The 22,698-nt window shown below is 36.2% G+C and overlaps 1 protein-coding gene across 4 annotated transcripts in view; it reads left to right on the top strand.

The window, feature by feature from the left end:
• KCNH7 (potassium voltage-gated channel subfamily H member 7) overlaps window positions 1-22,698 on the top strand; it is a 210,072-nt gene that overhangs the window by 140,958 nt on the left and 46,416 nt on the right. Inside the window, exons 5-7 of one of the 4 annotated variants that reach the window (XM_021528561.3) lie at window positions 2,003-2,023; window positions 2,539-2,562; window positions 5,622-5,836. In XM_021528561.3, coding sequence (XP_021384236.1) covers window positions 2,003-2,023; window positions 2,539-2,562; window positions 5,622-5,836 — 260 coding nt within the window. The remainder of the gene's footprint in view (window positions 1-2,002; window positions 2,024-2,538; window positions 2,563-5,621; window positions 5,837-22,698) is intronic. The other 3 variants (XM_077784997.1, XM_077784998.1, XM_077784999.1) reach the window with 3 other exon arrangements.

The following is a 22,698-nucleotide window of genomic DNA, read 5'->3' as shown; positions in this document are numbered from 1 at the left end:
AAAAGATATTTAAATTTATCCAGCAAGTCCTAATTGCCTAGCTGGATGGTGAGCAATAAAACCCTATTATTGCTATAAAATTATCCATGCAAGTTAGGCTACCAAGATTCAGCTTCAATCATCTGCTCCAGGCTTGCCGTTTCTGAGCAGGGAGAATGCAAAACCCTAAGTACAACAAGTAAAAGTGAACTACAGTCCCAAATGGCTAAACTCCTACCAAAGGAAAAATACGGTTAAAATACTTTCCCATTCCATTTTTGTTTTGAGTTTTGTCAAATCATTCAAAAACTACTACTCTATCTGAAAATGCAAGTCAGGATTCAATTTGTTCCTACCCTTCCCAGTTCAAAAAATATTAATTGAATCAGTAAAGCAGAATTCTGAAAGAAGAGAATAACATTACTTAGCTAATACTAACTACAGTAATTTACCTGCAGATCAAATTTTATAATAATGCAATTGAGAATAGAAATTATTTCATGTGTTAAATTATGTAGCCTTGTGGCCTATTGCTTTAAAATTATCTTCACTGTGCCCATTATATGCCAGAGGATACTACAGTAAAAATGACAGCTTAGCATTTTAAATTCATTTGAGTGTACTGGATCAAATTCCATTATAAATTTGCTTATATGACAACAAAGGCAACAGGGCAGGAACTGTTTCCTACACTCACCACCCAAAATGCAGCCAAGCCAGCCTCATCTGAAACACCAGCCAGAATCCAGATTCTGCAGTCAGGTAGAGGTTCAGAAATGTTATTGTCCTCACAAAGTGGACTCAGCGAGATCGCTGCAGCCTTCTGAAAGAGCAGCAGGCTTTCGAGCCCAACTCAGCCTAATCTCTGGTACTGCTACAGATGCATGCCCCAGGAAGGCACTGGGCTGGGAAGAGCTAAGCACCTTCCCACAGCCCAGCTCCAGAGGGCCCAGCCGGACGTGCCGAGCTCCCCGGCGCACGAGGGGAAGCCAGCGAGGCCGCAGGAGAGGCAAAGCCCGGCGCCGTCCGCGATGCTCCCAGAGGTCACGGCCTCTGTCAGGGCAGGGCTGACGCCCTCCACGGGCACAGGGCTGCTGTGGCACGGCCAGATCAGAAACGCCTCAGCCTCAGAGGGGGCCTGTCAGCCCAGGCAAAGCAGGTGAATGCCTGTGTGAGCCCAAAGCACACCTGAGGGCTGGAGCCTTGGCACAGCAGGCGCTCGCACCAGGAGCAAAGCCCGGTTCCCTGCCAGGCCCCCTCACACCCTCAGGGCCGCAGGGTGGGGATGGGGCCTTGTGGATCACATTATTATCACATGAACCGGCGTGGCGCCCACCTCTGCACTGCGTGGCTTCTTTAAAACTGTGATGACAGCAGCACTAATAATATTCTCCCTGAAAAGTTTTGATTTCACAAGAGGATTCAGGGCCAGGTGAGCCTATGAGGACAGAAAGCTTTGCCGATGTTTCCTTGTGAAGAAAGGTTTAAGGTGTATTTTTCTCCAGCACTTACTCAGAAGGGCATTGCTTAGGTTGCTGCCATGTTAAAAGTGTTTCCTCACATCAGTCTAGGCAGGTGTGGGGTCTGGGGGTCTGTGCCAGGCCTCCCGGGCAGCCCCACGTGCCATTCAGCCACCCTGCACTTCTGCCTCTACTTCTCTCAGTTATGTGGGACTAATTATTTCTTCTTGGCACTTTTGCAAAGAAGAAATAATTTTTTTCCTGCAACCCACTGCCAGACTTGTGTAGAAAGAATTTTATCATGTTCCTATTAAGGCAAGTTAGATAAAGCCAGTCCTACTGCCGGATGATCTATTCCAGACACTTATACACATTATCTCAGTTGTCAGAGTGACTTCAGCTTCACTTAAAGTCTTCATAATACAGTCAAGGAGGTGCAACAATATTTCAATTCAAACCATGCACACTTTAAAGCTGTATTTTCTACTTTTTCTGATGTAGATTTTAGTTGTCTTTTTTTTTTTTTTTGTCTTCTTCTCCACTTTTATTATGCTGAAAACCAGACAATGGTCGCAATGTCAAAGGTAAAGTATACATCTAGACTGTACCTTCCAGTGTTTCAATCAGCCACACTTTTTGGCATGTTACTTTGCCTGCTGTATGAAATGTCCAAATGCAACATTCTCATGTTGACTCCTCTAGGGCTAGGTCTATTGCATAAATTATATTTGTTAAACATGTAGTTATTCATGTAACTCTTGTCTCAATGCACTAACTACGAATCACTGGGAAAAGTGAAGGCATAGTTAAACAGCCTTTTGATTTAATTATCTGTTAATTAAAAAAAGGAAGGGATGGAGGTAGAGCGTATCATAGTTACTTAACTCAGTGCTATTGTCCTTAACCAGTCAAAACTTCTGTTGAAGCTACCAGGAGTTTTATCTGTAAAAAGATGTGTGATTGTATGAGGACATTAGCAAATGATCCATTGTTACAAGGTACTTCATTTCCAGTTAACTCTCTCAAAAATAAATAACTGATAATCAGGACCCTTGTGGAAGTATCTTCACTTATTCCTCTTTTGTCTTTTTAAAACTAGTTTCACGTTCCTGGATGGCAGGGGGTATGGTTTCAAGCTTCCTGTAGCATCAAAATGTGCATGCATGAACTTCATTGCCAATTTCATGTTCAAATAATATTTAGTTCAATTACAAAACTTTTTATTTTCACCAGCATTGAGCTACATATTTTAGAAGCAATTTGAACATAATCTGTAAATTATTTCCTCCATTTCTGAAGATCACTTACTAAAGTGCTCCGTTTAATTGCCATATTTGTATCTGTGGGAAAACTGGTTTGTGACTTCATGCATGATGCAAAAAGTGTGTGTACCTGGTAAAATCTCTCCAAACTGCATGCAGTGCATGATATAGGTTCTGTAAAACAATTTGTGGACTACAAAATCATTGCATTTGCTTCATGTGTATGTTGGCAAAATCTTGGGGAAAAAACATATAGTTTCTGTGCTGTACAAGAATTTTTATAAATGTATTTACTGCTGGTGAAAGATTATGAATTGGCAGCTCAGGAGAGTGAAATAATTTCTCAATGCAGTGTGAAGCAAGGATAATGAAATCCTACCATCAAAATGGGGAGCTCAAACTTAACCTGCTTCTCCTTTTTAGGCTGGGCAGAAGCAAGTCATTCTCCCTGCTTATTCATTTCTCTGCCTCTCTGTTGAAACTGTCAATCAGGGTGCCAATTAGTATCAATTGTGATTGTGATTTGTTATGGCCCCCTTTTCCTGCTTCCTGCTATAACAGTATAGCAATTATCCACTGAGCTGTCAAGTATCAGCTCAATTTCTGCCAGCCTGGGCTGTACTTAAGCTAATACTGTCTTTCAATCAATTACCATTGTCAATGAGGTGCATTATACCTTTCACCACTTTCTAAAGCAAAAGAAGTTGGGGAAAAAAAGCAAGATTCTATTCTCATCTGCAGTGAGCTTAAGCCTAATATCATGCTCTAGGGCATGAGTATTAGGTAGCAAAACAGAGAGTAATCCCCTTTGGAATGGAAGCAATAAAAGATGTAAATCCCAGAAACCAAATTTAAGTATCTATGAAGTTACTAATAAAACAAAATCTTGCCTACTATCAAATGACAGTTTTGCCTAATCTATCTTAGTTTCCTCTTAACCTTTGAATTCCTAAGGTACGAAGAATCTTGTCGATCTGACAAATTATTTCAACTTGAATATCCTGCTTACATCTAAACTGATTCAATATTTAGAAATTATTGCTCAAACTAACAGGGAAGCAGGGCTGGAAAACTGCAGTCTGACTACATGTCCAATAGCACACACCAGGCAAATTAGTCACTTCACTTATTTGTGAGGAGACTGTGAGCCCTGATATATTCTGAGCGCTAATTTTTAGTAGACTCATACAGATTATGCGAAAGATAGATTCAGGTCCCCCCTGGGCAAAAAGGCATTTAAATATAGTATCATAATCCCTTGGTGGTGCCCTTAGTAGCAGGCTTTTTTACCATTCCTTGCAGGTGAAAGGTAGTGCTTTCTTCTCTATACCAATGAAGTTGTTCCACAAAGAAAAATACTAGGAGAAAAAGAAGGACTGTTAAGCAGTTTAATGATTAGAGAACTCAGGTACAAATTCTTTTTTGTACCTAAACTTTTAGTCTAGAGCATCACGCCCTCCCCTGTCATCTTAAATTCCTTTCTGCACAGTGGCAAAATTTGAAATGGAGTAATAGAGATTTTCTATCTATGGCCCAGATTAACAAGCAATTATCATGAGTTTAGGAGATAGAAAACATGTAGAGACCCTTATAAACTTCAAAAGAAAATTAAATGTCTGCTTCTTCAACAAGCATTTGAAGCCAGGTGTGATGGAAAATCAACCCACGCTTACATAATTTTGCTAAAAAAAAATATTAACACAGCATAAAGCATTTCCCCACAGCCATTCCCAAGCAGCTGGTTGCATCTCATTCATTCTCACATTGTAAATAAAATCAACTGTTCCACTGTTGACTTTGCAATTTACCCCACAGGCCTAATCCTATCCCATTGACTATTCCTGAATCAACATAAACATTCTTGTTTTCCTCTCAGGAAGACAAAAGAAAACATCAAAAATAAGAAAAAGAGAAAAGCACCACATTGTTGCCCTTAATGGAATTAAGGCAACCTTAAATAATGTTCTCATGTGGATCTAAGAGATATCCTTCAATCTCATACTTTATGTACATTACTACTGACTGCAAGACCTGGATTTTTTTCTTAAATCCCTAAGTGGATTTAGTTCTCACTGTCTAAATACCTTTATAGCTCTTTTTCCAATATTGTTCTCAAAAGCAACTTTTCCTTGCAATTAATATTTTGGCTTCCCGATGAACCTTATGATGACAGCACAAAACAAGTATTCTGATAATTTATATTGCTTTCTTGTTCAAACAACTCTGTATAATAAGGAAAAGAATAATTATAACGAATATGTACCTCATGAAGTATGTAAATTCTATTTTTAATGATACACTAGAATAGTATAAGAAGTTTATATATACTCTTTTGATATTCTACCTGTAGTTATATGGGTTATACAAGTATATATAGTATCCCTATAGTGTCCAGTATTTTGTTAGCAATTGAAGGAACGTATTTTGAGAGTCTACTCAGTTTTCCAGTTTCTTTGAACTGTCATGTGAGCATGAGCAATGTAGGGACATGATAATAGAGCTTTTGCTAATTCCAGGCACTCTTACATAATCATAAGTCGTATTTCCACCCTTATAAACAAATGAGCATATAGTCTTTATAATAAATTCAGCCAGAACTATAATAAGAGCACACCAGCATTCCCAGTAACATGAAAACAAGTAAGGATAGATGCATTATGCAATTTGGAATCCATCAACTTTATAAAAAATATTGAGGGTTATATGTAAGGGAAATGTCATATTTATAGCCAATATAAGATTTCAATCTTATTAGCAAAAGAGTTATTATAAAAATGTTTTTAGTAAAGATTGTTTTTATTATTAACAAGTAGTATATAGAAAAATAGTTATTAATCACCCTTTTAACATATTCCACCATTAATAAATTATTAATGATAATTTATTTCCCAGATAGTAAATGTGTGTTCTGATTTTTCAGGGCCTTTTAATCATATCAAGTCAAGTCTGTTGGGATCCACATCGGATTCAAATCTCAACAAATACAGTACGATCAACAAAATTCCTCAACTCACACTGAACTTTTCAGATATCAAAAGTGAAAAAAAATCTTCATCTCCTCCTTCTTCAGAGAAAGCAATTATTGCACCTAAGGTGAAGGACCGAACGCACAATGTAACAGAGAAGGTTACACAGGTAAGGTAATACACATCACTTTAGTTCATTTTCAATTGTATTTTTCAGTCTATTCAATAGATTCTTACTCTTTTAATGAGTTGTTTGGCTATCTCCAGGATAATTTGAAGGCTTTAAAACATTATGTAATTCACCTTCAATTCAGTTGCTTGCTTATGAGGTAATCTACAACATTAGACGATACTGCTAACAAACAAAACTTTCCTGCTCCCTATTTTTTAATGGCAAAGAAATGTAGTATGCACCATATATTCCAAATAAAACCATGAATTTCAGTGCTCCCTGTCATTCATAAACGTTAGTTTCATTTTCATTTTTTTCTCAGCATTATTAATTGTTGATTAGTGTAAGGCACAACATGATAACAAATGGTAGGTGATTGTGCTACTGTATCATAATTACATCTCATAATTTCTGTTCAAGTTCTTTGGCTTTTCATAATGCTCTTTCTTGTGAGTATCTTTTTCCACATATGTGCATCCATAAGGCTGTCAGAATGAAAAGCAAATACATTTGGACTGGATGCACCATATATCTTATGAACAAGGCATATAATTGAAACAAAACTGAAATTTAAAATAGCGTGTTTCTTCGCTCTAAGACAGATGCAGTGCCCTCTGAAGTCAAAGGAACTTTTCAGCTAATTTCAATATTATTACATTCATGTTACAATCTTATATGAAGAGTGACTGGGACAAGCTAGGAATGTAGAACATATTGAAAAAAATACCAAGAGATGACAGTATCCCAAATAACTTTTACAGGGTTAGTAAGCAGAGGGTTGGCCCTTAAATGCCCAGACAGACTGAAAGAGGTAAGAAGTGCTTTGTAGTAGAATGCAGATAGATATTCCATCAGGAAGATCTTGCCAAGAGTAGATTTGGACTTAGAATCATAGAATGATAGAATTTAAGACTAACAAGTCCAACCATTAACCCAGCATGGACAAGTCCAAGACTAAATCATGTCCCAGGTGCTGACCAGACTGCAGCTTCTCTACGTTGGTGCTTTGCCAGACAGGGTCCATGTTCTTACTCCCTTTGACAGATATAAAAAGGGATGTATTGTACACTCTCCTAAAGAAATAGAGATAAAAGTTGTATCATTTCTATTTTGAGATCAGTTAGTGGCTAAAAAGTAATTGGATTTTTATCTTTCATATATTTTGTCTTTAATAGCTAGCTTGAATCTGCAACCATTGTCCTTCCTTCTGTGGTCAGTTTTGAAAGATATAATCTCTTCTGGATCCACTTTGATATGTTTTAAATTATTCATAGTAGTTATATATAGAAATCTTTTCATAGATAATATGGCAAAAAGTCAAGTTACATAAAAAGACTAATTTTTATAAGTTATATAAGCATGAAGCAAGGTAGGTTTTGGGTTTGGTTTTTTTCCTTTGTTTTTTTGGTTTTCTTTTTTTTAAATTCTGACTGGCTAATTAGTGCCAAGTTGCTGAGCTTCTATGTACTAGTGATGCTGTTGGGGCAAAAGAGGGGGCAGAAATTTTTTTTTAAATTTATGTTTATTCTCCAAATAATTTAGATTTCATTAAAAGTCCAATGGCAATGGCACGGATCAGCTATTCTTTCCATGAAAATTGATACCTACTAAATTTAAAATTAAATTTGAAATGCTCTATAAAATCTTTACACTTCACAAAAGCCTTCCAATTTAATTTGACATTGGTTTATGTCCTTTTCTAGAACAATCTCAACCACTGTGCAGAGCACAATTTGCATAGCAAACTTTGATGCCATATCATTCATTATAATTAGAAATAGTTCCCTGCAGCTGCTGCTTTTTCTTTTATTACATTCACTTATCAATATTTTTAGTTGCTGCTGAATCCTAAATGCTAGAATTAGGTACAGGTTGAAACTCCTAGGAGGCAAAATATATGTAGGTCTATAGTGTTGCAATGGTCAAGGATCTAGTTAACTAGAGACTCGTTAATTAGATTAGAAATAGACATTTAGAAGATTTAAGTGTCTAGTTTTAGTACTGTTTATGTTCCTATTCCCAGTGATTTCAATATATTTTGTAAGCTCTTTGAAGATTCTGCTTCATGTCTGACTATAATTTTATTTGTAAATATTTTCTTAAGCCATAGATCCATTAGGTATCTATCTGCAAAACAGTACAAAAGACGGCTTGGAAGATTTGAGCACAGTGTTGAGAATACAATATGGTGGAAATGTTAAATGAGCTGGTTAAAATATGCTCATTCTGGCACAGTCTCTGATAAGGAAATCTGTCAACAAACATCAAAAATACACAGAGGGCAATATGACCTATTTAATCTATGGGGCAATATCAGTGAAAGAACAAATGAGTATAAAACAGCCATGGTAAGTTTAAAGGTCACCCTTAGTCAGAGTGGTGACATTCTGAAACAGTCTTCCAACTAAAGAAGTTAGGGCAGGAATTCTAAGTGTTTCTAGAAAGAGCCTGAGAATGTAGTGAAGGAGTACATGACATGCTGTATTTTCTGGAATTGCAGCACTTGATGACATGAAAGGCTTCTCTAAGCCACATACTGTACAATTCAAATATATATCCATCCATCTCTCCCTTTGTAGTCCTTATTTTCTATCTTTCTCCCTTTCCTCAGTTTTGCTGAGAAATTTGATCCTGGTGTTAAAATCTGACAATTCCACTACCATGGCTCCTCATGGTGCAACTCAAAATATATCTGTGAGCTTCCCTGTTGTATCATGCAGCCTGAAGTCTCTCTCATGTATCAGTAATATATCAAATATAAGCATCACACAATGCAACCAGTTCTTTCCAAAGACAACAACTGTATAACTTCTTTAATATCCACAACCTGGAGATGTAAAATTCAGGTCTTGAATAGAGTGAAAAAGGAAAGCCACCTTCAGAGGTCAGAGGAGGAATGATTAATAAAGTAAATAAAAGAGTCGTTGCTTACTGTGTTTAGAGGAAGCTATGCACTTTGAAAAACATCTAAAGAGGACTAAGATACTTTAGTAGAAATATTTTAGTGGAATAAATTAGAAATAGAAAGTAGAATAAAGTTTAGAAAATCATTTTAATAGAAAGAGGAGATGCAGTGGGACAGTGCTTTATACTTGGAGAGAAAAATCTAGGTTATATATTCTACTGCAAGAAACCTTCCAATATTGTTTTTTCTATTTAATAGGAGGGTTCAGGACATTATATAGAGATGAAAATTGCCTTAAGATATAGCTTGTGGTGAAGTGCAGCACATGTGATGGTCCTGAATAAATAGATTCCCTGATTGTTTTGCCTGGATTTTCACCTGGGGCATCACTAATCATAACTCCTTCTGTAATGCCAAGAAGCATAACATCTTCTGGATGCTTGTTTCTGTATAACATTGACTTTTACTCAGAGAATTAGTCTGGGTGTAGCTGCCAGATAGCCCTGATTGATAAATTGACATTGTTATATTCCAGTGCAGATATTTGTGACTAAATTATATTTACATTTCCATTCTACTCAATAAATTTTTTAAAATCTTTTTTTCCTTATAATTTCCAGAGGTGTTAATGTCACTCTCTTCTGGAATAATCTCAACTTACTTTTTTCCATTATTTCTTTTTTACAGTCTGTTCAGCAGGACAGTGCAATTTCTGGACTCTTTTGTACTGACAGGTTCAGTTGGGGTCCTGACATTGATGATTAGAAAGAGACAAGTCTTCCTAGAGGCACAGAAGTAGACTTTTATTAAAGAAAGCAGTAGGGCAAAAGTCTGACATCTGTCCCTTAACATTTTTTATGAATTCATAGAGGGGACTTCTGGCCTTAAAATTGCAATGTGCAAAAACACAACAGGAACTGATTTTATATTTTGTTTAAATACTGATTTATTTAAAAGCTTCTTAGACATCCGGTTTCCACTGATATACAGCTGCAAAGTTGTGAACTCCATCATGAAGACTAGAATAGTCAGTATCTGTGCTTTATATCTAAAGAAAATAGAGAATTCCTGAATGCCCATAACTTAATACTGTCTCCCAGTAATTGTCCCAGTTAATAAAATATAAATTACTTGTCTCTTTATTGTGTTGTTTAAGAAAAACTGTTTTGTTGCTTTTGATCACTAGTGTTCAGAGAGTGTTCAGATTTATCTCCTTGAAATTCATCAATTTGAAGGAATACAGAATGTGGTTAAAAGGCCAAATATATATCTGTTGTTCATTATTTGTCTCAATAAATGACTTACAGGAAAGTAAAACTCTGTAATCTTTTAACTCCTTTAATAATTTTCAGAACAGTTTCACTATCCACCCACCTCTAAAAAGCAGATATATATACCCAAACTGGTCATATGGCTGATGAAATGTTAAATATATACCTTGACAGGCTACACAGAATATTGTGATCTGATTTGCAGACATGCTGAACACCCACATATCTTCTGAAAATAGAGCTGCTGGTGAGGGGGATGGGGGGGGGAGACTGGGGATCATGTATGAAGTGATAGACCCTGTAATTTCACTGTATGTTTTTGTAATTTGGCCAGACTCTAGTTCGTTCCCCAGAAGATTAAGAAATTAGTAACAATATCCTCCCAAGACCAATAAAGCTGTTGATATAAAAATAACTATTACATGATCATGACTTCAAACTGACCTTCAGGTTTTCAGGCTAAAAGAAGGTTACAAGGATCTAGGACAGAGAGGGGCAATATAAGACCTAAAAATAAACCAAATTATTGATCTATATGTTTTCAGCAGTCTGATTCAGCTGACACTCTGCTGCTTACATCCTGCAATAACACATAGACACACAACATTTCAAGGCTGTTCATTTTGTATTCTGCATAACACAGAAAATTCTGAATAAAGGGGAAACAATTTTGATACCATCCAATTACACAGCAAGAGATACATATAATAGTGAAATTAGGGAGTAAGCAGGGCCAATATTTCCTAGTTAATGTAAGGAAAGTTTAAATTTACTCTGAAATGGGAAGCTTCTTTTTCCTGTTTGTGAATTGACACTTCTAATACAGAAGTCATTCCCTTTTTTACAATAATAGCACCTTCATGCAATAAAATTTATCTTTTATTGTCATTACATAATTAGGCTTTGTAATTGCTATAGATGTAATTATAGAAATAGTATAAATGTGTGCAATTTCATTACAATTTAGAACATGTGACACACTCTATGAAACCAAGAAAAGCAAAGAAACCATGGTTAAAACCAGTAAAAATACCTCATATTGTAAATGCAACGTCCCTGTAACAACCTCAGTCTCACTGTGGCCATTTAAACCTGTGCCAAGGTGTCACCGGACCTGGAAGGTTGTATCTTTTTCACCAGAGCAAACAGCCTTTCCAAGAGTGTGGAAGCAGAAAATAAAGCCCAATTTTTTTGATCCATTTCAGAAGATAACATAGTATCTTCATTATATTATTTACTGCTGCACCAAGTAATAAAAATAAGTTTCACAAAAATTGTGAAAGATAAAATATTCCTTCCTTACAGTAGTGCCTCTTCTTTTTGTGACAGCTGAATAGGTTCAAGCGTCTGAAATACTGAGGTGTTTTGAGAAGATTTCACAACATATGGTAGAAATGGAGCAGTCAGAAAGCCCAGCTGCTTTGCAGCATGTAACCTGGATGCATCCCTAATTAGTCCATGTCCTTCCCCCAAGATCTGCTCTTCTGAAAAGGGGATTACCTGATTTTGCTGAGATGGGAAAAAGTATCCACTATCTTCTATGAATTACAGTTTTTAGTAATCAATGCTTTGTGTGATCTTTTTTTTTACTACCTTGATACTAACATGGAAAAAAGCATATGACCTTTGTTAATATTAGCTCATTTGCCAAAGCAACATTCCTTTTCTAATGCTAGGAAGTGGGAGAAAATAGACTTTCAGATGGCATTGTAATTTGTTCTGACAATAAGAAGTCGGGTGTAAGAACTAATATTCTACAAAGCAAGCAAAACTTAATGAAACCAAAGTGCCAGCAGCATTTAGGCAAGCCTTGTTTCTCTGGTCTAGAGGTATAAACACCCAAACTCCCACTTCATGGTGGATTGACCTTGGAAGTTTCTAAACTTGGCGGGTTACTCTGCTGAAACCAACAGTTCTGACACTCACCAGAACAGTCTCACCATGAACTTCAAGTCAAGCCCCACTAAGATCCAAAGAGCTGTGAGATCCTCTGATGCATTTGGCATGCACAATCTGGAATAATAGCTTTCACACATGCAGTTAGAGTTGCCTTAAAACAGCTGTGAAAGAAGTCACAGTCCCTCTTTCACATAACCTTAGAACTGTACAAAAATGTAGTGTGGAAGAGACCTCTAGAGGCCATCGAACCCAACCTCCTATGCAAAACAGCACAACTGCAAAGTTAGATCAGTGTCCAGTGGTTACCATGTTAAATCAGGATCGTTTCTATCTTTAGGAAAGCATAAGTGTATATAATTTCCCAGAGACAGACTGCAATAGCAGCTGACATAGGGAAAGAGGAAGGGAAGAGGGCAGAAAGCCGTGGCTCTCATGGATCACAAAAAGCTGTTAGTTTTAAGAACACCACTGGTGTAGCTAACATTCAGGACAACCTCTTGGAAAGAGGCAGTCCTGGATTGTATTTCCAGAGTAATTTGACTGTTATTCATCTTACATAAATGACCATCTGTTTAAAAAGCCACAAAAATAACCCTGGGCACCACAGACTCAGACTCAGGACTCCCTCCCTCTCTAAGTGCCCTTACCCTCAAATTGTCTGGATTCTGAATTCTGCTCTAGTGCCATGCACCTCACATGTACATACTGTAGGACCAATGTGGATCTAGTTGCAAAAAGGCAGAACCTGGAAAGGCAATGTTTAGTATTTACCTGAAATTATATAGTCACACCTCTTAAGAGTAATTTTCCTCAGGCAAAAAAAAAGGTAAGTGTGGTCAGCTAAAAATATAAATTCTTTTCTCTTTTAATGTAATACTAGTTAATATACAAATTTAAAATTTTATGAGTAATCTAATGATTAGTTTTTTTCAGGAAATTTGTACTCTCCCACACATCAATAATGAAAAAATTGATGAATATACTAAATTTTAAAGAGCAGAAAATTCCTGCAATTTGCAGTTAGTATGATGATGATTATAAAGCAGTTATATTTTAACACTAATTATAAATTAGATCCTTAAGCATATTAATGAGAAATAGCATGAGGTTATTATTCTTTTGTCTTGGGCTGGGGAGAGGAAAAAAAGCTTGTGGATTAGTTGTTTTTGATGTAGCGGCAGCTGAGGAAAATATTTTCTAGTTAGGATCTGATAAGGTTTAGCATTTTCTTCAAAGTAGTAGAAATAGTAAGAAAAAGCAAAGACCATTAACCCCAGTCAGCATAGTGTGTTGTTTGATGAATTCTAAATGCCCTCAAAATTAATAAGCCTAATGAGAAGGTCATTTTTCTCATCTATTACCTGTCATGTGTTAGAACTTGGATAATGCTTTCAGCTTGTAACTGGTAACAGGATCAATAGAGAAGGACAAACCCAGAATAGTTCAGAGTTAATGCTTTTACCCAAAAAAAAAAAAAAAAAAAAGAAAAGGAGTAACACTCCTTAAATTATATTGAAGTATAATTAAAATCACAGTAAGGGGAAAATCAGGAATTAGATGTATGAATCCAAAATCACAGGTTCACTGAATTCCAAATATTATGTTTATGAAAGAGATTTACTTGATAGATAATTGTAGTTAATAAATGTGGAAAAACGTATTTTCAAAGCATGTATTGAGCTTTATGGGTGGTATTGGTGTTACTGAACATAAAATTAACAAGAGTATCACAACAAAAATCTCTAGGAAGAATTTATTAAAAGTGCCTAGTTCAGGCCATCTGTTACAAACCAGCTGAAACACAGAAGAGTGAGGGAAACTAAGTGTCTGTGAATAACATGGATCAGATCCAGAGAGGTTTGAAATATACCCAAAAAATATTATTAAAACCAGACAAGGTTAGATGTTGGCACAAAAAAAAAATTGGCATATTTTATTTCATACTTAAAGAAGCAAAGGGAGAGAGAGAGAGACAGTGAGACAAAGACAGAAAAACAGGAAGACAGAAAGAGTTGTGCATAGGGGGTGGGGGCATGGGGAGAGAGTGACACAGGTTAGGTGGAAACATATTGGCCTTCCCAAGGTCCCAACCACATCTCCTTGTCCCCGACCATCTGGTCTTCTTGGTGGTGAGAGTCCCCCTCCCCGTGGGCCCCCCCCCCCCCCCACCGCTGCACCAAAAAGTACAGAATGCAATAGATTGATGCATGTTTGGGCCAGGTGGGAATGCCCAGGTGCCTCCCCTAAGGGGCCAGTTTGACACTGTCCCTTGCAACATTGTAGATTTGCTGCATCGTTGCAGCGCTCTGGTGCAGGGTCTGGGGACCCCTTTGGGGGAGGCCTCTGATGGGCCATGACAGCCTTCGGGTGTCCTTCATGAGGATGCACCTTTTCCCGGGGTGAAGCGGCCCCACAGCTGAGCTCTGCACAGCGGAGGATGGGCGTTCACTGCCTCTGACTAGAGGCTTTTTCAGCACACACCCAAAGCCTCTCGCCCTCATCCTTTGGTTCGAGGGTCTGTTCGAGCCTGGCAGCTGATAGCCGTGAGGCTGTGGTCTCCACCCTGAAGGTCCTAAGCGTGATCCAGCTGTGAATGTATTCTTCCAGCCCAGGCCTGAGTCACTGTCTTCATCAAGGAGTAGTTCCAGGCCTCAGTCAGAAGGCCTATTCAGGGCATGGTGGTCTTTGCAGCTTTTCTAGTACAGTTTTGCTGCAATAGACAAAAGTCCTTCATAAAGATATTTAAGCCATAAATTATAGCATTTAATCTCCAACACCATCTAAAGTATAAAAATATGCTATAAAACAAAAATTTATCTGAAATAAAGTACTGAAATTGTATGAATATTTACCTGACATTTGTAGTATGTAGAAAACTGAGTGTTTCTTCTTCTTGATATTTGATTTACCTTGTTTTTCTTTGTCTGTTTTTCTTTGACAATTGAATATATCTTGCATTGTAGCACATGGTGAAATTGTCCTTAAGATACTTTAGGTTTATTTACAAGCATTAAATTTTCTTTTTTTGTTCAAAGAATTGACAGTTTTACATTAAGGCAGCATATTTTTAAATATGGAAATTCCAGTAACTACTCAATATCTTGGAAGTTGGCATGAAATGGTATGTTCAGCTTCAGACAGAAAATTGAGTGTACTGCTACTAATAAATGAGAAACATTTACTAAATGGGAAGAAAAGTTCTTCATTTCACAGCTTTGTATTTTTTTTATATTCTAAGTATCCATCTTTGAAAATGTTCTGCTTTCTAAATGAATTCTATTAATTATGAAGAAACCTTGCTTATGAAGCAAAATAACTTCTGAATTATATGGACTCACATTTGTACCAACTTGTTCTGTTCAAGGAAGTTTAGTTTCACTGCATTTGTAGGTGAGTTACAAATGGAAAACTATAACCAAAGGAGAATAACACCTTTTGCTGCATCTTAGTCTCTGATGCTGTTAGTTGCTAGGTTTGGAATTGAGCAAAAAATCAGAGCCTATGACTCAAGGCCATTCTTCAGAACTTGTTAGAGGCCAGCTAATTTATTTTGACAAATTTTGTTAGACTGTAGCCTCCTTACAGGTTTTCAAAAAAAAGCTTGAAAAATAAGTTTTGTCCAGGATAATTATTTGCAGATGTATTGCACTGTCTGTTTTCTCACTTCTTTACACCCACAATATCCAGTAAGGAAAGGAAACTGCAGTTTGCACAATGTGATAAATTAGTCAATATATCTAGAAAACAATGAACGTTAAGGCTTACAGGCTTCTATTCTAGGCATTTTTTCCACTGGATTGAGCTTTCAGTGCCTGCAGTAGCACCAAAAAGATTCCCGTATCTCCCTGGTTGTCACAGTTTATCCCCAGCTGACGACTAAGTATCATACAGCAGCTGCTCAGGTCCTTCCTGCACCCTAAGTGGGATGGAGGGGAAAGTCAGGAGTGATACTACTACTGATAGCAATTGTAAACGAAAGGAGGGAGGAAGAGAAAAAGGGCAAGACAGAGACACAGGGAAAGAAGACCCAAGAAAAACAAGTGGTACCGTACAATTGCTGACTGCCTGCTGGTTGATGACAAACCCATTCCCAAGCCCTGAAAAATCCATCTTCCTGTTAATCCCCCTCAGTTTGTAGTCTGTCTGTGATGTTCTATGCTATGGACTATGCATTTGACCCAGTCAGGTCAGCTGTCCTGCCCATGCTTCCTCCCAGCTTTTTGTGCACCTGCTCACTGTGATTCCCTGGGAAACTGAAAAGTCCATGACTTAGGGTAAATATCACTTAGCAGCCAAGGCATCAGTGTGTTGTCAACATTATTCCCATACTAAATCCAAAACAGAGTAGTGTGTCTGACACTAAGAACAAAAATTAACTCTCTTGTAGCCAGAATCAGGACACTGGTTAAATTCATAAATGAAACTTTTTGTTCTCTCCAAAATAAAGCTTCATTTAGCATAACACATGCAAAGTAGAGCTTCTCAAGGACTTACTTTTGTCTCACTGATTCTGTGCTATTTTTGTTTTGTTATTGTTTCTGTTGGAATACCAGAGTATTTAGTGATGAATCATCATGAAAATCATATCATGTCTTGCCACAATTCCCCAAAACTAAAATAAGTTTTGCATTGTAAAACAATAAAAGTGTCTAATGTAAGATCCAGCTACTGGCTGAGTATAGGCAAGTTTGTCTGCCCACTTCTCCATGGTCACAAATCCGCCCTTTTTCCATGCCTAACCAGCATTAATTGAATGGGTGGCCCTAGAAATCTGGATCATGCTTTTATGGGTTGGTTTTGCTAATGAAATGTAATTTGTATCATCAGATTATCTGTATCAATATATGCAATCTGTTCCATCTACCCTTGCCAAATGGCTTTTTGGTTAAAATATTGATGGCAAAATTTGATAGAAGTTTGGGTAATGCACGTAGCTTTCCTAAAAGTGGTGCTGAGAGCAGTACTTGGGCAACCTGGGCAGAATGCTAAGACTAAATATCTCCTGTAAGTGAACAAAGGTGGGATGTGCTCATTAGACACAAACAAGGAGAGCCACAGGGAAGATGGTAATTTTTAAAGTAAGCTTTTCTCTCTACCAGAGCAGTTTCAATTGCAGTTCATACATTTTTAAACACTATGGGGTCCAATTACAAGATGCAGATTTTCTAGAAATGAAAGTTTGCTTTTTTTGCATATTATGGAAAAAAAAATTGACTATGAAACTGAAAGTTAAATACAAAGATATGCATAATGATCTTTTCTTCCTTTCTCCTGTACTCCTGACACTTATGTCAGTAAGTATTGTAATCATAGAACCAAACTGTAAATGTAGTTACTTCATTATCACTCCATGCACTTCAGAGATTCTTATAGCTTTTATGCTTTTCTTTATCCAAGTAAAGTATTTGACAACCAGCAATCCAGTCAAAATGTATAATAATAACAAATACTTTTTTCATAAATATTGTAAGAAGGATAACATCAACAAGCACAAAATCTGCTTTTTTTATTGTCACACTATGAACAGATGATAGAAAATACATTTTTGATTACTAAAAACCACACAATAATTTAAGCCCATATAAGAAATTTGACTCTTGATATGTTTTTTTTCAGATATATAAATGCTTGTTAGCAGCTTAGTGTTGCCAGAAGAGCAATGAATAACTCAGAAACTCACTAGAATGTTGAAGTATAGCATTTACTGTCTTCTGAAATAATATCTCATAGTGAATTTTTAATAAGAGGGTTACACACCTTTTAATACATATTCTGTCATTAGCTTTTGGTAAATATCTTCTTTAATAATCTGTATATCCCTAATTTAAGTTTTAAAGATCAGGAAAGTGCTCTTAGTAAATCTATGTGCTTCTAAGTGCTGCTCTGACAATGCATTACCCACCACTGTCAAAGTAATTATATACTGACTGGCAGGAAGAGGCTCCTGAGGTTTAAGATTATATACCGTTTCTTTAATATTTTCATGGAAAATGAACTATAAAAATACCTCCTCTCTTTTAATATTTAGTGTAATAAAATAATCGGTTAGAGATATTACATGCATTCAATTTTGGTGAAAGAGTTTTGTTTGATGGTAATATCTGATAAATATTATTTTCCTAAAACCTAAACAATTTTACTTAATAAACAAGAGAAAAACAGTTTTGTGTTTTGATCACGGGACATGCATAACTTTCTTCAATCATTTGAAGATTTTGGGTTGCTATGTATGTAAATATGTTTAGCTGAATAAGATATATAATTATTTGATAACTTCATGAAAGTTTAGAACTTCATGGCCTCAGCAAGTCACTTAGCACTCCAAGGAAGTCCCATTACTCTCAAACAATCTTCATGTAGTGACAAATCGATATCTGGAACAAAAAAAAAATATTAAAATACATTCAGATAAGCCTTGCATTTTCAGGTTCCACCACTACTAGCAGAAGTTCTGTTTCAATATTTACCTAAAATTACACTTGGTGAATATGTAGACATAGTAAAAACAAACAAACAAACAAAAACAAAGAAACAAAAGGAAAACCTTCTGTATAAGACCTCATTACTTTACTACAAACTGTCTCACAGTGTTTTAGCATTCAGCATTATATACAAATAGTCATAGTACATAATTTTAAAGCCTTTAATAAAGACAAAGGAAGTAAGACAAGAAAGCAAGTATTATTGACATTCTCCACCATTAGTATTTCAGGAGATGTTCTTTGGTAGCTGTCTTTTGAAAGACATGTAAAAATATTTTTACACATAAAAAATACCTTGTAAAGCTGATATATGAAAGCCTAATGTAATGCTGTGTTTGCACCAAATCAAGAGCACTTCAGCCTTCTTTCAGAACTGGTGTAATCTTCTTAATTGTTCATGTCTGCATAAGGAAGAAAATCATCAAGACGACTGAAATATGAAAGTCCATTAAAGTCTTTTGGGGAATTAGGTAATGTCTACTATCAGAAAGTCAATGTTAATTTAAATTCAATTTGTTCATTAATACTCATGTAATATTTCTTTTTAGTTGGTTTTAGATTCAGAATTCTCCTTAGGAGGTCCAGTCTGTCTCATGGTAATGATATGAATAGAAAGGAAAAGTAAAGAGATGTACTTGCTAGTTATAGCTTGGCAGCTTCAATAGAACTAATACAGAGGAGAAAGGAGAGACAGAAGAGGTTACTTCAAGAGAAGAACTTTCTGTAAAATCTGTTAAAATAATTTTAAAGCTGAAGCAATACTGCCTCATTTTAAGTGCACTATCATTCAGATTTAAGGTCAGTACAAAAACAATCAATTACAAGAATATGGCCTTTTCTTACAAGTCTGATTCATGTTTCTCATTTCTTCTCCTTTCCAAGTTTTTCCTGTTTCAATACTGTTATTAGCCTGGTTGATGAAGATCTGAAAATTAGTTCTTTAAAAGGGAAGATATTGTATTGTGTATTTGGATTAGATCTAAAGAGACAGATGTACCAAATTCTTTCCTTTTTTTCCACTAGCTACAATAATGTTTACAATACAATTACCCTGGTTCAGTTTCTTCTTTACATTTTCATATCATTTCATATTTTGATATTGAATATTCTTTATACAATGAGTTTCTTAAATCACCATTCATAGTAGATATTCAAGTCTCTCAGCAGATGAAGAGATGATGTGTTTCTAGATTTGCTACATCCTTCCTTGCTTAAGCATGCAGGAGTGATCATTCACTCTGTTCTCAGGGCTGTGTGCCTAGCATTGAACTACTGCTGGAGTGAGTGCAGCAACTCATTGGCAAAATAATATTTTTTCATGTCATATAGTATTTTCTAGAAATAATTGTTTCAACATTGTATTTGAACAGGTACCATCTTCCAGAGTTTTACACCAGATGTTTTATGAATGAGATAAATGTTTATTTTTAAGTTCCCAAAGTAATTCTGGACTATATTTATAGTTTGAACTTTATTAAATGTTTATGAAATTCTTTTAGCATGAGAGGTACTATGCAGTAGCTAACCTTGTTAGCACAAGATTTACTTTAATTCATCTGTTGCAAAAGCAGCAGTGACAAAACAGTATTTAATACTGAATATAACGGCAGCATTTAAATATACATGCACGTCATATGGGGTACACTTAGGTCATGAGACATAGCAAATTTATTAATGTTTGCAACCATCAAACTTCCACATCTACTTTTCACACAGATATCTGTATCCATCCACCTCAAAACTGTTCAGTTTTGCTCAAGCCCTTATATGTCTTTTGATATTTTGTCACCTGTAAACATTGCTCTTCATTCAAATTTTCTGGATGTGCAGAAGTCTCTGACTTCTGTCTGAGAGGAAAAGTGTTACCTAGATTGTGAATATGTTACATATTCTTTCTGTGAGTGTACATGAGTCACCTATCTGCTGTTTGTTTGGAAATATATGGAATTAAAAATATGATGACTTCTTAGCAGAGGTGAAAAATGTCCAATATTTTCCGAAGAACTTGAATTTTGCATTTGGTTCATGCAATTGCAATATATTCATGGGATAAGTTCAGTGTTTCTTGAAAGCTTTGGGAATGGTTCCAGGTTCTTTTCCATGTTCATGTGCTTTACATAGCTCTATGGTCACTTAAAGAGCTTGGGTGCAACATATAGCAACCCTGTCCTATCCTCACTTTCATCAAGTTGTAGAATAACCAGGAAACCATACTGTTAATCCATGCAATGGTTCAACAGAAATATTTATTTAACAATTCATGGTGGCATTAATAATTTATTATTTCTGCTATGATTTATTCATATGCTATTATGCTTCTTTGTTTCTAGGTCTTTGGTTTTTACTGCATGTTCATTTACATTCTTTAACAAATTTAGAATGAAAATGCTTTAGAACAAAATTTATGGATCTACATGTGATAACAGTATGGGTCTCTCAGAGTGTCTTGAAACTGCAGTTTGAATAGTAGAATCATAGAGTGATAGAATGGTGTAGGTTGGAAGAGACCTTAAAGATTATCTCAATCTCCCTGCCATGAGCAGGACTACCTTCAACTACTCCAGGTTGCTCAGGCCCCATCCAGCCTGGCCTTGAATACACACAGGGATGAGACAAACACAACTTCTCTGAGCAGCCTGTTCCAGTGACTCACCACCCTCACAGTAAAGAATACTTCCTAACATCTAATCTAAACCTGTTTTCTGTCACTTTAAAACTATTGTCTCCCTTGTCCTCTTGTAAAAAGATTCTCTCTGACTTCCTTGTAGGCCCTCTTTAGATACAGGAAGGTGCTATAAGTTCTCTTACAACCTTTTCTTCTCCAGGCTGAGCTGTCTTCATAAGAGAGGTTCTCCAGCCCCCTCATCTTTGGCATCCTCTGGACTTGGTCCAACAGGACCTTGCCCACCTCGTGCAGGGGTCCCCACAGCTGGATGCAACAATCTAGGTGGGGTCTCATGAGAGTGGAGTAGAGGGGGAAAATCACTTCTCTTGACCTGCTAGTCGCATTTCTTTTGGTGCAGGAGAAGAGGATAAATATTTGTGTGAATTAATTTTAAAAACTAAAAAGAAACAACTAAATTTAGAGGAGAATTATGGGAGCTCATTGCTGGCGCAAAGGAGCTTTTATGAAAGTTTTCTGCTCATCATCCTTTAGGATACTTCCAGTTGTAAATATTCTCTTTACTCCACTGAAATTAGAGAGATTAAACAACAGCTTGCCTAAGATCACTGAGAAACTCAGTAACAAACACCAGAGTAAAATTCCCAGGTCATCCAACACCTTGTATAACATTTTGCCTACATATTCTATTTTATAAATGAACCTGTACAGGGAAGAAGGGTCAAATAGTGTTTCGGCATGTGATGCTCCAAAGCTTATAGCAAGAGTCCCCTACACATTTTAATTATCACCTAATATTGCTTGTAAAGCATGCCAGTTATAAATACATTCCTGCTTTCTCCAGGAAAGCCAGAGGAGGTGGCATTTAATCAAGTTTGAATGCTCCTAATTTTTCTTAAGAGAAACCAATTGCAGCTGGTAGGACTTTTTCTGCTTATCATTATAATCTTCTTTTTAGTAAGATTCAAGGAAGCTTGGCTTTTTCATCATATCTTTTTCATCACCAAGGTTTAAAGATGGTTTAACAGTGTAATACTTCAGTCTTGTCCTAATCACATTTTGTACTCTTTTAAAAAAAGTTTCATTACCTAAGCTACCTCTTTTACAATCCAAAGTATGAGCTTTACTATCCAGAAGAGATAATACATTTTCTTTTTACTAACAGTGAATTTGATGATATCTGTTTTAAGTAAGTGAAATAATTAAGGTCTTCTGAATGAATTTCTAAGTAGACTGAAGTCTTCCATCTAGCCAAGATGGCCAAAATTGGCCATCAGTACCAAAACTTTGCAAGCATGTTATGTTACACAATAAGAAAAAGAAGAAATCCATTTCATATTCAATGAGTTTTTATTGAAACTGCCAACATAACACTATACAATGTTTTGTCTTTTTTGTGTGTGTGCAACTGTGATTTTTTAATTTGAGAAGTGAAGCCACATTTTTCTCAAGATACAAAAAGCAAAGTAATTATATGAGTGCTTGTTTTCACTTCTCATAGCATGGGAGTATGCAATGCAGAAATGTAAAGTTCTATATAACGTTATGACTATGAAACTCACAGCTATAAGTTCAGCCTCTCCTGTGTTATTTGTCTAAGAAACTATTGCCAAAAAAAGTTGGATGCATTTCTGGTATGATCACTTTTATACTCCTATTCCCTCATTTAGTCCAATTGT

The sequence above is a fragment of the Lonchura striata genome, chromosome 8, assembly GCF_046129695.1.
Source record: "Lonchura striata isolate bLonStr1 chromosome 8, bLonStr1.mat, whole genome shotgun sequence".
In the NCBI taxonomy this organism is placed as follows: domain Eukaryota; kingdom Metazoa; phylum Chordata; class Aves; order Passeriformes; family Estrildidae; genus Lonchura; species Lonchura striata.
This window is presented reverse-complemented; position numbering and strand designations above follow the sequence as displayed.